The 15012-nt window shown below is 38.7% G+C and overlaps 1 protein-coding gene across 3 annotated transcripts; it reads right to left on the bottom strand.

Annotated features, from left to right (window-relative positions):
• Positions 1-3946: 3946 nt before the first annotated feature.
• LOC139969740 (thymidylate synthase-like) lies at positions 3947-14259 on the bottom strand. Of its 3 annotated transcripts, XM_071974952.1 has the most exons (7): positions 14102-14259; positions 12711-12958; positions 11860-12039; positions 10707-10877; positions 9641-9741; positions 7400-7546; positions 3947-6886 (listed from the first exon to the last, which is right to left on the bottom strand). In XM_071974952.1, exons 2-7 carry the CDS (start codon positions 12946-12948, stop codon positions 6749-6751), a joined length of 975 nt encoding a protein of 324 aa, XP_071831053.1. In that variant the 5' UTR covers positions 12949-12958; positions 14102-14259; the 3' UTR covers positions 3947-6748. The 3 variants fall into 3 exon arrangements, with proteins under 3 accessions (XP_071831053.1, XP_071831051.1, XP_071831052.1); XM_071974950.1 differs by lacking the exons at positions 3947-6886; positions 7400-7546; positions 9641-9741 and adding an exon at positions 9014-9240; XM_071974951.1 differs by lacking the exons at positions 3947-6886; positions 7400-7546; positions 9641-9741 and adding an exon at positions 9014-9240 and having other exon boundaries at positions 14083-14173.
• Positions 14260-15012: the final 753 nt, after the last annotated feature.

The following is a 15012-nucleotide window of genomic DNA, read 5'->3' as shown; positions in this document are numbered from 1 at the left end:
ATAACGACCAACACTATACATTATTGTGCACCTTTCCCATCAATAGAGTTCTGCTACGCAGATATTTTTCTGTGCATTGTAAGAGGATGAGAAATCCCTGGATTCATTGAATGTTACACGTTCCGATAAATAAATAATAAATTAATAACAAAATATATAACAAATTGCGTACTTTTGGCAGTAAACAAATTGAAACGATATTATTACTCGCCAGTTCGTTCTAGCACCGCAGGCGCGTATCCATGGGGGTGGGGGTGTTGGGGCGCGCGCCCCGGGTAAGAAAAAGAGGAGAGAAAAAAAGCGAAAAAGAGGGGACAAACTAAAACGAATGACAGCGAATGACCGAATGACAATTGACTTTGTACAGGGTTAATTATCATTTGCGAATGACAGCGAATGAAGGCGAATGACAACGAATGACACCGAATGACAACGAAGGACAGTATTGAGAAGAGATAAAATGATTAACGGAGTGGAGTAAATGCGGTTATTGGTTTTCTGCGCAAAAATGATTTGAGGAAAATCGCATATACCGTGGTTACAGGGTTTTGGTGTAATTTACGGATAGAAACCACAGGGAAAGTTTTTGTGTGAGAATGCGCTTGAGTGCTGTGCTTTTTACCTCTGTAGATTTATATAGAAAGATAACTGAAGCCGTTTCAATATACACAGGGTAGCCAGTGACGGATCGAGGATTTTGGAAGGGGCGTGCGCCTCACCCTCAACCGACAACTCCATTTTTAACGTTTCCATTTTCCCTTTCTCACTAATGTATATATGTATATAGGGTGTCCGCGTACAGAGCAGGAGGCCCAGTTCGAATCCCGGTGGAGGCTGGAAGTTTTTTCACTGCTCTTGATTTTCCAACTCATTACGATTTTCAATTATATATATTCATTTGCCTTTGTCGTTTACCTCCATTTCCATTAACATAAAGTATGTTCAAAGTATCTCTTTCGAGATCCGGCTTTAGGAATCACAAATGATTTCGAGTTGGTTAGCATCAAGTTTGATCTCTAGAGTTGGGCAAAATATGTAAAAATTAAAAACAGAACTAGTATTGTTCGATACAGGTGACAAACGCCTACAGTGGAATTACGACCTTCCTGACCGGCTTCGAACCTCTGGACATACAATCAGCGTTCATAGCCTAGTGGTTAGGGTGTCCGCGTACAAAGCGGGAGGCCCGGGTTCGAATCCCGGTGGGGCCTGGAAGTGTTTTCACTGTTCTTGATTTTCCAACTCATTACATCATTTTCAAATATATATATGTAGTATATATATATATATATATATATATATATATATATATACGGTATATATACTATATATGGTCTATCATAACGAGTGTGTGTGTGTATATGGACGATTGTGCTACGAAACCAACTGTGGCTTGGTCTCGAACTCGACCGAATCGTCGGGGAACATGACGCATATGTCGGTATTTGGCCAGGATCTATATGCGAACTGCACTAGACCTTTGTCCTTCGATGCAACACTGCCATGTAGAGATAAAATGTTATACACTCTGACCTGAATGTTAATTGTTATCCCAAACCTAGTGCCGTAACCATAGGCGAAAGAGCCCAATTTGATTTGGGGCGGGGGGGGGGGGGGGGGCTGTATAATGACTTGCCCGAAAAATATAACCAAAATTGTTCGCGCGCTCCGCGTGTATGGAACGCCATTTTAACTTTTATTCAATAATTACAGATATCTCTAATTCATTTCCAGATATCTCTAATTCATTTTCAGATATCATTCATTCATTTCCAGATATCTCTAATTCATTTCCAGATTATGTCAAAACTCTCTTTTACATTAGTAATGGCGAATTAGATGGACAAGCTTAGAACTTTATTTTAATTACCAAGGAGTTTTATTTTGAATCTATTGATTTCCTGTAGCTACATCATTGCAATTTATTTCGCTTTCAGTAGGTGCCCGAAAAATTCTCAGCATATTGCCCGAAGTTTCACAAAAATATTTGGTTGGGGAGGGGGGGGGGCTGCACTCATACGCCAATGTGTGTAGTGTTCGGTTTCGAAAATATCTGGTATTATTTCATTTCCTTCAACGAAGTTTTAAAGTAGCCGTTATAAGAGGTTTTAATATTTGTACACCAATAAATTAACTGTGTCTGAAATTTCGAAAATTCCCTGACCAACATTCTTCATCATATCTCCCTCTACTCGTGCAATTGTGACCGGTCTGTTAGGGGTTGAAGGAGGTTTTACTTTATTGGTTGTCCCTAGATGAAATTTTGTGCAACATTATGGGTATGTTTTTAAGTAATATTCTGAACAAATAATGGGCTTAAAACCTTGAAAAGTGGGGCTGACGGGTATTGTGGGCCGCGACGTAGAATCACCTTCAAAAGCAATGCTCCACAGGATATGCGATGAGGTCGAACATGATGTATGACTGGTGACAATCTTCAAAAAGGTTATGGATGTAAAAAAACTATTGGGAAATACTTGGTTCAGTTCTCAGGCAAAAGTGTACATCTGTTTCGTCATTTTCAAGCCTGAGAAGTGCCATTTCCGGTGATCTGAAGGGGTATCAAAACCAGAAATTTTCTTGAACGCTGCGCGCCAACCGATGGTGGCGCTACGCTTAGATAGTAATTCCCGCCCCCCAGATTAGAAAATCCTGGATACACGACTGCACCGCAATGGTATGACTCCGTCCACTGCGCCGGTCCGTTGCGAATGAACTTTATATAGTAAACAGTAAATTACAAATTATAGGAACCATCCATTTATTATTATTTTTGTATCTATATATGTTTTTTTTTTGTGTATTCCTGTGCTGGGGTTTACTATGGATGGGCTTTCCATGCACTGATCTGTACACTAACAGATCAGTGTTGCCATCGGGCATGTGCCCTTCCTTGCCATTTGGCCTGTTATGTTAAATAAATCATGCGATTGAGGTATACCTCGTCTTGTCATTTCGAACTAGCGATACTACAAAGGTAATTGAGGGCGCTGTAGAGTACCTTTATAGAGGAACTCTAACGAAAACCAGGGCCGTAAATACGGCTCTGACGACAATAATATTGGTGTCAAATTACAAACTTTGCGACAAAATGTCATTTGGTAAGTTATGACATTTACACCATTATATCTCTTTGAGTACGCATATGTGCTATTTAAATCAGGGGTTGTTCGCACGCAATTAGGCTATGCGGGTATACAAGCAATATGGGTTTGCTGATATCCACCGCGGGAGAATCACATCAGTTGTATGCACTTTTTGGGCTGAGAATGCGAGGCAGGCAAAGATGGAGTGGGGTTGCAAACATGATTAGGGTTTGGCCGGGACAGGACTCAAATCATATATAAATAGGGTCACTGAGCATAAGGTGGAAGCATCAGTAGGCTCTCTGTATGTGTTTGTACATAGGTGATTGGGGTTAGCGTTGTGCACACTTGAATAGGGTCAGTGGGTATACACGCACACAAGGTAAGGGTGAGAGCGATTGAAGTTCAGGAATGCGGATACACACGATAGACTATTTGAGGGTTCGAGCTGGGCAGTAGGTCACATGACTTGGACTTCACTGATAGGCAGGGAGGGGGGGGGGGGTATGGGATAGGGAGTTAATCACACAGTTACATCAAATGTTCCAGCAAAAAGAACCTTCTGTACATATCATACATAAATGTTTTGCAACGTGAGGGCACTTGTTAACTATATTGTTCTATTTTATGTTGGGGTATGACCACATGAGATATAGGGTACAGGGTATGGATGGAATAGGTTCTGAGGGCACAGAAAGCATAGACAAGATGCTAAGGCGAAAGCCCCAAGTCTGCTGGGCCATGGGTCAAAATGCCATTAAGACTAGCAAGCGGTTGCATTGAAGAAGGAATGCAGAGAAAACCAATATCACACAAGAAAAAAAGCTATAAACAATAAGTGAACATTATTGACAGCTAACCATTTTCTTGTTAATAGTTGGCACTGTATTTTCTTATTTTCCATCATTCTTAAAGCTTGTACTTGGACCATCATTCTTATTCACGACTTATTCAGGCAGCGTAAATTGAAGATGTGCCAAGCACAGTGCCATGAAAGTCCACCGAGTAATTGTTACATTGATATGAGCATTTACAAGCTTAAATTAAATTTGCCAGCATATCATTACATCATTTGCTTGTTTTAATTTGCACAAAATTGGGTTTATTTAGATCACTTAATGACGCTTCGTAAACTTAATGGTGGAAAGTGAGACTTATCTGATATTATCTTGTGGTATTAGTTAAATTTTTAAGTTTAAAAAAAAAAAAAAAAAAATTTTTTTTAATTTTTAACTAAAGTTTTAACTTACTGATTTTCTCCCCCGGTTGTCATGGAATACAATACATGCATCTTCATGTACACAGTTGTACATCGTATATATAAACATAACAAAACAGAACATAATTGTCTCAACCTCATGTCTTTAACCTACGTGAACATGTCAAAACAGTCAATTATTCAACTAATATTCTACTACTTGGCTTTGAACAGGATGCCATTTGAGCTTCCTATTTAACCTGGAAAAATTCTATCATTTGACTTTGAGATAAACCCTCTTAAAACTTACCTGAAGTTGTGACTACAATCTACTATTTGACCTCCAAATGGTAATATGTAAGCCTGCTACCTGACCTTGGTTATTATTTCATTTGACCTTGAAAAAATCCACCGTTTGACCTTTGAACTGTATTAAATAGTGGCGACCTAAGGGCATCCCTGAAGATGTGACAACTGTCTTACAATTTGAATACGAAATATTACATTAATTATGAAGTCTACAGCTATATTACTTGGGCATGGCCTATTTGACCTGGAAGAAGCCTTTAAATGACACATAGTTTACTACTTACCGACTCCACGACTTACCTGAAGTTTTGCTAATTTGTCTACCATTTGACTACGAAGCAGTAAATGAATTATGAGATCTACAGCTATGCTACTTGGGCATGGCCTATTTTACCTGGAAGAAGCCTTTTATTTGACCTGGAATGGTAAATGACACATAGTTTACTACTTACCGACTCCACGACTTACCTGAAGTTGTGCTAATTTGTCTACCATTTGACTACGAAGCAGTAAATGAATTATGAGATCTACAGCTATGCTCCTTGGGCATGGCCTATTTGACCTGGAAGAAGCCTTTAAATGATACATAGTTTACTACTTACCGACTCCACGACTTACCTGAAGTTTTGCTAATTTGTCTACCATTTGACTACGAAGCAGTAAATGAATTATGAGATCTACAGCTATGTTACTTGGGCATGGCCTATTTTACCTGGAAGAAGCCTTTTATTTGACCTGGAATGGTAAATGACACATAGTTTACTACTTACTGACTACACGACTTACCTGAAGTTGTGCTAATTTGTCTACCATTTGACTACAAACACTAAATGATATTTAAGGTTGCTGCAATTGTATCAGCCCGTAACATAGGAGCCGTTTTAGACTAGGAATTATGATCCCCCATATTAACAGTGTTGTTAGGACGTGCTACTCGCATCTCCGCCAGATATCACATATCCGCCCATTCCTGACTCGTGAGGCCACTGCTACATTGGTCAACGCTATCATCACGTCCCAACTAGATTTATGTAAATAGCCTGCTGTTTGGACTCCCCAACTCACAAGCTGGAAATGGTGCAAAAAAATGCTGCTCGTATAGTTTGTAAGGAAACGAAAAGAGACCATGTCACACCACTACTGGAACCACTGCATTGGCTACCAATTAACCTACTCACTTACAAATCTCTGCACGGTCTCGCCCCCTAATACCTGTCTTGTCTCCTTACACCGTACAAACCTAGCAGAACCTCAGGTCATCATCGCAGGAATTGCTCAAGGAGAAGAGAACAAGATGCAAGACCGGCGACAGAGCCTTCTCAGTCAGCGGTCCCAGATTATGGAAGCCTTACCGAACTCTGTGCGTGTATGCAGACCTCTTACCACTTTTAAAACTGCTTTGAAAACATATTAGTTTAGACTCGCTTTAACTGTGTAATTGAATGTGTTTAAACTTTTATTATGCATAGATACTACGTTTGGAACTATTAACTTAATTCTTAACATTTGTTTCTAATTTATTTTTTATTTATTTTTCATTTATTTACTACGTTTAGGGGTCTATTTTTTATCGTTTAGTGTTGGGTGTTTATAACTATCTGTTTTAGGCTTTTACAATTTAATTGTCTTACTGTACTATAGTTTCCCATACTTATTTATATTTAAACATTGACTACGATTTAATCTGTTTTACTATTTACTAACTTCTGAATTTGTTTTGGACTATTGCGTTTGGGCTTTTTTTTTAATTTTAAGTTTTAATTTTTTTTTAGTATCGTTTAGTAAGGGTGTTTTTTATATTGTTGTTTTACATTTTTTGCCTTATTGGTTCTATATATTTATTATTTTGGTGTTTGTTAGTATTTGCTTTTAGGTTTTACATTTGTAAAGCGGTTTGAGCGGCTTTGCTGATTATGCGCTATATAAATATTACTTATTATTATGACATCTTCCACTTGAATCAGTAGTAGAAGTAGTCTACAATTAAATCTTGAAAAGAAAATACTGAGATTGGCCCACTCCACTTGCAATGGTACCTTAGGTCTGCTTTCTGACCTTGAATCTTTCTAAAGTATATTTATTATACTTTACTTTTTTTGTTTTTACTATTTTTATTCTTCTTGATGACATTCTTCTATGTTACTAGGCGACCAGCTCACACGGACATTTCCATTTTGATTTTAGGATAAGGCTTGTATCCAACAATCTCAAAGTCCTCCATTTTAAAGTCATCGATATTCTCCACCTTACGTTTGATGACAAGTTTCGGGAATGGTTTTGGACTCCGCTCCAACTGAAGAGAGAACACATCAAAGCAAAGATAAAAATCGTAATGACTTTCCAGTGTTTTTTCAAGTCTGCACTGCACAAAGAACTTCGGCCTAGAAAGGAGATTGGTTGTAAAATTAAATAGAGCACAGTATAAAATTTGGACCTTTTAAAAATTCTGATATCCGAAGAGTTTCCATCATGTATCATAATACCTTTTGAACTTTTTATTGTGGAATTTGGACTGTATTAATTTTGGAACACCCAAATTTTGGTTCAATGCAGTTTTATCAATTTGTGACCATTGCATACAAGTATGCTACTCCAGTTTGACATAAAAGGAGTTTACCCTAACTCCCTTAACCACATCCCCCCCCCCCATTCCTGCAACCTAAGAAATCAATGACACAGAGTTACCATAGATTACTAACAAATTGAATGTTTTGAATGTCTAGACTGCCACACCCTCATACCGAGACATTTTGGTTCAGCGCTTTCAACATTTTTCTTGCAAGGTCTGAAAGGATAAACGACTAACCTGTTTCTTTAATGGTTCTATGTGGTTAAGGTAGACATGAGCATCACCAAGAGTGTGGATGAAGTCTCCCGGTTTCAGACCAGTAACGTGTGCGATCATGTAGGTGAGCAAGGCGTAACTGGCAATGTTGAAAGGAACGCCCAACCCCTGTTGGAAGGGAAACAAAACACAGAACATAAATATGTCATAAAACATGTACTCACAAGTTCCTTCTCACCCTCCAAAAATACCTGTATACCCCATTTGTACCATCCCCCTACACGGGCCCACATATCCACCACCAACTTTGACCGAACTTGGCAGTTGCTGCTCATCTGCTGTCCATCCAAAACATTTAACATAACTAATTTTTTTTAAGTTTTAGTTTAAAAGGTTATGACAACTCATTTTCGGAACAGAAAGTATATTGAGTATTAGTGTATAGTCTTTCCCCAAACAGAATATACAGTAATAAGTACTATGAGTCCTTAAGAAGTCTGTAATTAGTGATGCATTGTTTACTTTGTGTAATACTCTCATCAAGCCATTCTAGTATTCACACATAATTGGATTCCCCTCATTTCTAAAATAGCTACATATGGTTACAATCATTTTGCTGCTCTAAAGTAGCAACTTGTTTCATTCAATACAGATCAATGTCCCATATATATGTAATCTTTTTTTCTTTTTTTTTCATCTCTTTTATTGACTCATTTGACATTTATACAAATAGACATGATAATTTTGTGAGTTCTTTAATATTACAATACAACTCAATCATTGCCTAACAATTTAATACTTCTTATCTTCAGTTTTAATGGTACATAACGATATCAATACATACAGGTGCAGCCGCAGAGACAAAACGTACAATAATACTATTCAAATATAAACGATCGAGACTTTCACAACAATGAGAAGCAAAATATTTCTTCTTTGTAATGTTTTGCTTCCCATACATGTAATATAACGTTTCATAATTTCATTTACGAAACTTTAAAGGTTTTATCTCAGAATTTCATCCTTCTTGATTCCGTATTGAAGGGAATAAATCAGCCAGCTGGGACAATTTCCTAGTGCTAATACCACTCTGTACTGTGCTCCCATGTCATGCTCCAAAGAACTCATAATGACAGTATGTACAGTTCCTAACCTTGATCTGATAGAAACATGATATTCATACTGCTCATACTGACACTACGAGTGTTCTGAAGCGGGACATGACATTACAGTATAGATAAGAATTGTCCCAACTGGGTGGAATTAATTAACATGCTCAGAAGTAACTTTTCTTTCCTTTTAATTGCCCTGTGGGGTAACACCGCTTTGTGTTCTGGCGAAGATCCAACAAAATACAGCTGAGAAAATACAGAAAAGAACAGGAAGTTCGGGCTGCCAACTTGAAAATTACGAGTCAGGTCGCTTTTCAGCCGACTAAAAATGAAAGTGATTTGTTCCGATTTCTCACCATCGTAGAGCTGACAGGAGAGTTCACCGTCACAAACATAAAATTTTGCAAATGCATGGCAAGGTGGTAACGCCATTTTGGGTAAATCTGTAGCGAATAAAATATCGCTTTTCAGCCAACTCAAAATGAAAGTGATTCATTCCGATTTCTCACCATCGTAGAGCTGACAGGAGAGTTCACCGTCACAAACATAAACATGTGCAAATGCATGGCAAGGTGGTAACGCCATTTTGGGTAAATCTGTACCAAAATAAAATATCTCTTTTCAGCCAACTCAAAATGAAAGTGATTCGTTCCGATTTCTCACCATCGTAGAGCTGACAGGAGAGTTCACCGTCACAAACATAAAACTGTGCAAATGCATGGCAAGGTGGTAACGCCATTTTGGGTAAATCTGTAGGGAATAAAATATTGGTTTTCAGCCGACTCAAAATGAAAGTAATTCATTTCGATTTCTCACCATGTCTGCTGATCTCTGGTAGAGCTGACAGGAGAGTTCACCATCACAAACATAAAACTGTGCAAATGCATGGCAAGGTGGTAACGCCATTTTGGGTAAATCTGTAGCGAATAAAATATTGTTTTTCAGCCGACTAAAAATGAAAGTAATTCATTTCGCTTTCTCACCATGTCTGCTGATCTCTGGTAGAGCTGACAGGAGAGTTCACCGTCACAAACATAAAACTGTGCAAATGCATGGCAAGGTGGTAACGCCATTTTGGGTAAATCTGTAGCGAATAAAATATTGTTTTTCAGCCGACTAAAAATGAAAGTAATTCATTTCGCTTTCTCACCATGTCTGCTGATCTCTGGTAGAGCTGACAGGAGAGTTCACCGTCACAAACATAAAACTGTGCAAATGCATGGCAAGGTGGTAACGCCATTTTGGGTAAATCTGTAGCGAATAAAATATCAGAGAGTAAGCCAAGTTAAAGCAAATTTAAACAAGTAACTGAAACACTTGAGGGTCTTGACATGTCATTACGGTAGATATACTTCAGTAGACTTAAATTTCATCAACTATAAATCTTCTCCTTGTGTTTAAATTCTTCAAAATGTTATCTTTATTTAGAATTTCATCAAAGTGAAAATTACTGAGAATTTCATCAAAATGCAACTTTTTTTTCTTCAAAATATGACTTACTTCTATGGATAAATGATTTAAATGATATAAAGAATAGCGGGGGGGGGAGGGGATAGCATTTCAAACTCAATTGCCCTGATGACAAATGTCACAAACATCACCAAATTTTGAGAAATTAATATCTTTGCCGCACAAAACTACACTATTCACCTATGGATGCAAACAAATTTCCAGCGAAATCAACTCAGTTCAACAATATCCCAGTACCACAATACCGTTAATGTTAAATCTAACATGATGAATACCTTGAACATTCCCATATTCTAATTTAGTTTATACCTGTATTTGTAACGCCGGGGGAAAGGATGTTCGGTGGTGACATTCCTGGGGGGTGGGGTGATGGGAGTTCCAGGTCTCTGCCGGTGATGACAAGAATGGAATAGACACGTTGGTTTTTGTTCTACTCCATGTATTAAATCTGCTAGCGTGTTCTCTGACACCGACTAGCGAGCTCTCATAGAGCTATTAAAGAAACAACTTCAATTGCTGCAAAAGCAGACAAAAACGTAGTTAAAAGATAAATGGAAATCTTGAAGGTGTTGTGATAACAAGTGAAAGTAACGTTGTGTCTTAGAACAATAGATTTCAAGGCTACCCCAACGCCCTGAGGGGTCTCCCAATCTGAGCGGAAGGGTTTGACAAGTTCCGGTGGAGTTAAATTCTAATGCAGGCCAGCTATGCCAATTGGCATGCCTCTACATATCTATGCTAAGTACCTGTAGGGTTCCATGCTGTTAGTATTATCCTTCTGTCATCTGGGTTGGTTTTTATTGTCTCTATCACCTCTCGTAATTGGTCTACACCCTTGCCAGTGTAGTCGTGATCCAGTCCTCGGTACTCTGCACCAAAGTGGCGCCACTGGAATCCATACACTGGACCAAGTTCTCCTGCGACATTCAAAGCAGAGAGAATCAGACAAAGATAATGACCATTATTTTCGCTTAAAGGCATTGAAGACTCGCCCCAAACCGTGTGCCGTGCTCTGGAAAAGTTAACTTTCCGTTGCTTGCACGTGAAGTTTTTCTCTTGTCGCTACAAAATACAGACAGTAATGAAACGTGATACCTTGTTATCTTTAGCTGGACCTGAGATGTCCATCGCTGTATCATTTGTGCATTGTGCTGTGGGTATTGACCGCAGCTGTATGTACTGACTGTACACTTGTGTCTAATTACCGAGGATAGCAAGCTGTGTGTGTATTTTCTGGGATCGATGGTGGTGTCTAACACTTCTGTTACATCTCATTCGAATTAGACGTTTTAGACGCATTAGACGTTTCTTTTTGCGCGAGTCTTCACACCCTTTAAGAGTTTTGGGACTGGATAAAATACAGAAAGTTCAGACAGGTGTGCATATGGTGGCAATGTTGGCAGAAAGGCGCAGATGTTAGGGCAATATTAGATTACCTCTACAAGGGTATACCTTTGAAGTTTTGCAAATTCCAGTACATGGATGTTAAAAAATTCCATATTAAAGTCCTTCCAACACAAAGCAAAAACACATGAGATACTCAACTAGCAATTCAAATGTACAAGCTAAGAAGTGCATTCCATAAGTGTTAGAGTGTTATTTTATTGTGTTGTTTGGTTTTACCATTTTTTGGTAGTTGTTGTAGTTATAAGGTACTAAATACTCAATATTGTTCAAATTGTTGTTGTAGGGGATAAAGTGCCTCCTTTGAATGTTGTGTAAACATTACAGTGGGTCTGTGATATTTAGTGGTAGGTGAGAGAAATCAAATTTCCTAAAGATTCTTAAAATCTATTTATACAGTATGCTATAGAAATTACACTGCACATATGCACAGCTACTTGCTACCACCAAAAAAAGTTTTGGAAATGGATGGATTTCCATAACAAAAGTGTTTACCATCTTCATAATGGGAAAGTCCCCTTTTATCTAAAAATTCTCTTGAACCGTTGGCATCCCAGATGTGAACCTTCTTTTCTGTGAGTGACTTTGCTGATGTTGATCCTTTAATGAACCACAAAAGTTCCTCAGCTACGCCCCTCCAGAAAACACTTTTAGTTGTTAATAAAGGAAATTGATCTGAAAATGACAGATATTGACACATTTGTAAACGATGGTGGAGATATTGCATCATAGGTCTAATTTAGGTTCGGGAGAGTTCTCTTGCATTTGCCTTCGGCTATCACAACAATTTATCAAAAGAAAATACCAACACGCAATTACAGCAATTGTGACAAAACACTGGTACCTGCCTATACTTGTGTCATGCAGTGCCCGCTCCATAGAAACAACTAATAAAGGGTCTAAAAGATCACTGATTTAATTGAATAAGGTTAAACTGACACCACTCTAGGAAACTGTAAGAGCAACCCTTAACATGTCACAAATTTAGTCATCTTTCCCTCTCAGTTTTGCAGCTTACTTCAATTTCGTTGTATCTTCTTTTTTGATTCTAGATTACTATTTGTATTTCTTCATTGTTCATCAAACATATATTGTAAGACGTCACCAGGAAGCTGCACCATTCAGGCCTTTCAGAACATTCTGTCACTTAGTGCTCTTTAATTTTGCTGCGGTTGCTCCCGCCTTAACCAACGCCCTCCTCAAATAAGTAGCCCACCGATGGCGTGTACAGGTATATGCCAGATACCCTTTAAAGCTTATATGTCAAGGCATGCTGGAGGTGGAATATAAGGGGTAGCTAGCTAGAAATGGGGTACTTAAGTTAGGTTTGAATGGAATTGACTTACCCCTGAGATTATATCTACTCTGGCATCCAAAAATACTTTTGGTGCCTGTTCCAGTTCTGTCTCCTTTAATTTTTCCTTTGTTGACTATTTCCCTTATCAAGTCCAAGTATTGATTCTCATCATGATGCACTCTTTCTTCTTCTTGCTTCATCTTCTTTGGGTTTGGCTCCATCTCTTCATTTTTAGGAATATTCTCCTTTTCTTCTCCCAAAGGGCTTTCAATCTGCTCTTTCCCCATGTTTGATGAACTGGAACAGACACGGAAAAGGCAATCCCATCAATACACACATTAATTTTGGCAGTCTGGCCTAGACCACAGGCGCTCCCAAAGTAGGGTTACCATATTTGCCTAGTATTAATTGGGATTTTCCTGCCTTTGCAACAAAATCAGTTTTTACGGTACACGAACTAGCCTAGGCCTAAAGAAGTTTTCTGATCATTTCAGAAGTAGGCTTTTTTTCAACCACAAACATAAGCGATGGTGCACTTATATTAAAGGCAGTGGATATATAGCCATCAGACGGTTCATGATTCCAGTTTACTATTTAGCGGTCACTTCTGTCTGACATGTGCAGTTATCAATCTTGCGATTAGCCGCCATTTTGAATGTTGTCTTTGAATGAGTGAAGTTGTGATACGATTGTGATCCATTTTTAAGCATGCGCACCTTTAGCTGTAGGTGGTAGTTTTGACTCGTTTTCTGAAATATTTGAGACGACTGATAAAGACAAATAAAGACAACTGATGCAGGAAAATGTGTGGATTATAGTGTCCATCTAAACTATTAAACTGGCAATGAAAATAACGGAATAAACCGCACATAATCGGAAAACAAACATGCTTCATCAAACATCACAGATGAATTATTTCAAAATTCCCGCCGTTTGCCAATAAATGCAAAGACGGTCAAATAGTAGTAACGCGCAGAAACAGCCAGAAAATTTGTGGGACGGCAAAATAACTTGGGGACTGGATTGTCCGCTGGCACCGCAGGAAAATCACAGTCTGCAAGATTGATAACTGCGCATGTCAGACGTAAGTGACGGCTAAATAGTAAACTGGAATCGGGAACCGTCTGATGGCTATATATCCACTGCCTATAAAACCCCATACGATTAATGCTGGGGTGTGCTGTGTAAATATTCATTATTTCCACCCCATAAAAACAGAGTTAAATTAAACTTTAAAGATGTTAGCTAGTCTAGTCCTAACATGGCAGTATACCTTGACTGGGGCCTAGGCATAACCTAGGTTACAGTCGTAAAAAATAACATTAACCATTATTATCATACAGTACAACTACAAAGTACAAGTTACAACATCTAGCCTAGGCCTAATAGTAGTAATAATTGTAAAACTAAGATTAACTTGCGTTAAGTAAAGTTCGTTACATTTTGTGTTGGTTCCTGTTCTCGCAACCGGCCGCAGATTACTTTGTTGATATGTATGTTCGCGGTACTTCCATTTTCGCGCCCAGGTACCCCGTTCCCACGAACGCGGTCTTGCTTTAATAAGCTAGCATAAGTATATGGTAAGCCATGTGGGACAAACACCGCATAATATATCTGTGTATTAATTCGAATATACATGTGTCTGTTTTACCTCCATGGTTGTACATGTGTAAAGTTTCGCTTTTTGAAACGATCTCGCGAGCCCGCCAAAACATTTATCGTTGGTAAATGTACACAGCAAGAGCGGAAATGTTTTTTCGTGTATATTCTAATTAATCCGTGCATATATTGGATTTAATCCCCATATGTATTTTATTTTTTAGAGCTAAAATTGTAACCGCAGATAAGCCCTGCAATTTGAACCCGCGTTTCAACGAGCTAAGTCCGGGCATAGCGGCAGGCTTGGAAAACCTTGGAAAGCGTCCGAACCAGGTTATTGCAATAGAGAATACGAGCAGCGATCGACAGCTATGCAGAGAGTACGTCTTTCCGACACAAGCAGCGCACACGCGCTATTTTCTAACGGGGCTTCCCCGATACGGCCAAACTTTACCACCTTTGAAAAAGTCAATGCACTGGGCAGAGAAATCATGCATTGTTCGTATCTGAAGAGCAATATTTTGAGTGGTACGACTTTTCGCGGGGGTTGAGTAAACTAAAAACTTCAAGTAAAAACAATCTTTCATCGTAGGCGTAGGAGGCGGGGGGGGGGGGGGCTGGGCGGCTGCATCCCCCAACCAAAATTTTGGGTAAAAATTCGGGCAACATGCTGAGAATTTTTCGGGCACCTACTGAAAGAAGAATAATTTGCAATGTGTTTTTCATTTTTTTGGGGGGGGGGGGTGAAAATT

The sequence above is a fragment of the Apostichopus japonicus genome, chromosome 7 (assembly GCF_037975245.1).
Source record: "Apostichopus japonicus isolate 1M-3 chromosome 7, ASM3797524v1, whole genome shotgun sequence".
Classification (NCBI taxonomy): domain Eukaryota; kingdom Metazoa; phylum Echinodermata; class Holothuroidea; order Aspidochirotida; family Stichopodidae; genus Apostichopus; species Apostichopus japonicus.
The sequence above is the reverse complement of the archived record's forward strand: the minus strand, read 5'-3'. Positions and strand labels throughout refer to the sequence as shown.